The sequence below is a fragment of the Vigna umbellata genome, chromosome 5 (genome assembly GCF_029865625.1).
Source record: "Vigna umbellata cultivar VRB3 chromosome 5, Vumbellata_1.0, whole genome shotgun sequence".
NCBI lineage: Eukaryota > Viridiplantae > Streptophyta > Magnoliopsida > Fabales > Fabaceae > Vigna > Vigna umbellata.
This window is the reverse complement of record NC_142169.1, coordinates 44,982,881-44,984,618: the sequence shown is the minus strand read 5'-3', so window position 1 is coordinate 44,984,618 and position 1,738 is coordinate 44,982,881. Positions and strand designations below refer to the sequence as shown.

Genomic DNA, 1,738 nt, shown 5'->3' with positions numbered 1-1,738 from the left:
CAGGATTCAGAAAATCCTATAAATACGCGTCTTGAGCTCTATTTTAAAATAATTCAATTGCTATCACTTTCATAACTAATTGTTTCATTGCATTTTGATTACAAGAGCGTCCAAAAGGTGATCTTGAAGAATCAAGTGCAAACTAGGTTACTTACACATCAAGATTCTATCAAGAAAGTCTGTTGAACTGTTCTGATTTAATTTGTAACAAAAGAAGTGTAACTAGAAAGGATCATCATTGACAATCTGTATTTGTCTACCTGTGCGTGTTGGCCAAGGGTTTGAGAGTTGTGAGTGTTCTCAAGTGTTGTAATAGAGTGAGGGTATTCATCTCTTGTTTGCTATATTTGATTTGGAGTGTGGTGAGGGGTACATTGAGAAGGGACATCTCTGTATTTCTATAAACTCAATCAAATTTATAGTGGAATCCCTTCAACTAAGGTTGTTGAAGGAAGACCGAATGTAGGCTTGGACGAACTAGAATAAATTGCTTGTGTTAATCTTTTTCTACCATTTTTCTCTTTTATTGTTGATTCATCACTTCTTATTTTATTGATTCAAGAAAACCAAATATTTTACAAGGATTTTGAAAACATCATTTTTTTAAGCTAAAATCCAATTCACTCCCCTTTTGACTTGAGATATAAGACATATCTTTTCTAACAATTGGCACCAGAGCTGGGAGTTTGAAAATTTCTCCAATTTTAATCGATTAATTTGTTTGTTTAATCGATTTAAAAGTTCTTGATGCCAACATGTCTCAGACATTTGGAGAAGGTGCATCCACAAATAGGCCACCACTATTTGCGGGTGAAAATTACCTTTTTTGGAAAATAAGGATGAAAATTTTCTTGGAATCAGTGGACAAAGGTGTTTTGGATGCTACTATCAATGGTCCCTTTGAACAAACAAAAATAGAGAATGGTAAGACAAAGATCAAAGACTTCTTTGAGCGGAACCCAGATGAAAATCGGAGAGCTCAATGTGATGTAAGAGTCGAGAACATCATCTCCTCAACACTCACTATTGATGAATTCTATAGGATCTCTAAGTGCTTAACAACAAAAAAAATGTGGGATGTTTTAGAAGTCACTCATGAAGGCACAAATGAGGTCAAGAGAGCAAGAAAGAACTTTCTCATTCAAGAATATGAGATGTTCAGGATGAAGAGTGGTGAAGTTATCTACGATGTACAAAGGAGGTTCACTCAATTGTTAACCATCTTCTTGCCCTTGGAAAAGATTTTGAAAAAGAGGAAATCAATATCAAGATCTTGAAGAGTTTAAACTAAAGTTGGCAGCCAAAGGTTACAGTTATATAAAAATCAAGAGATTTGACAACCATGAACATGGCAACACTCTTTGACCAATTAAAGGAATATGAGCTTGAGCTTGGAAGATTAAAAGAGGAAGAAGAAAGTGAATAGAAACACATCATCACCCTCAAGACTACAAGCAAAACATTTTCAAGTAGACACATTGAAGAAGCTGAATCTGAATAAGAAAATCCAGAACTGGAAGCAATGAACTTAATGGTAAACAAGTTTTCAAAATTCATAAAATCTAGAAATAAATTAAGTTTTGATTTTGCAGGAAACACAAGAGAAAACAAGAAGAAAGGAAAAGCTATTACAGCCCCAACTTGCTATGAATGTGGCAAAGTTGGCCATATTAAACATGAGTGTCCTATCCTAAAGATGAAACCGAAGCTGCATAACAGAAGCAGTCACAACAGCAAA

The 1,738-nt window shown here is 34.6% G+C and overlaps 1 protein-coding gene across 1 annotated transcript; it reads left to right on the top strand.

Annotated features, from left to right (window-relative positions):
- Positions 1–755: 755 nt before the first annotated feature.
- Positions 756–1,277, top strand: LOC148198460 (uncharacterized). The gene has a single exon (XM_088115812.1). The coding sequence runs from the start codon at positions 756–758 to the stop codon at positions 1,275–1,277; it is 522 nt and encodes a 173-aa protein (XP_087971938.1).
- Positions 1,278–1,738: the final 461 nt, after the last annotated feature.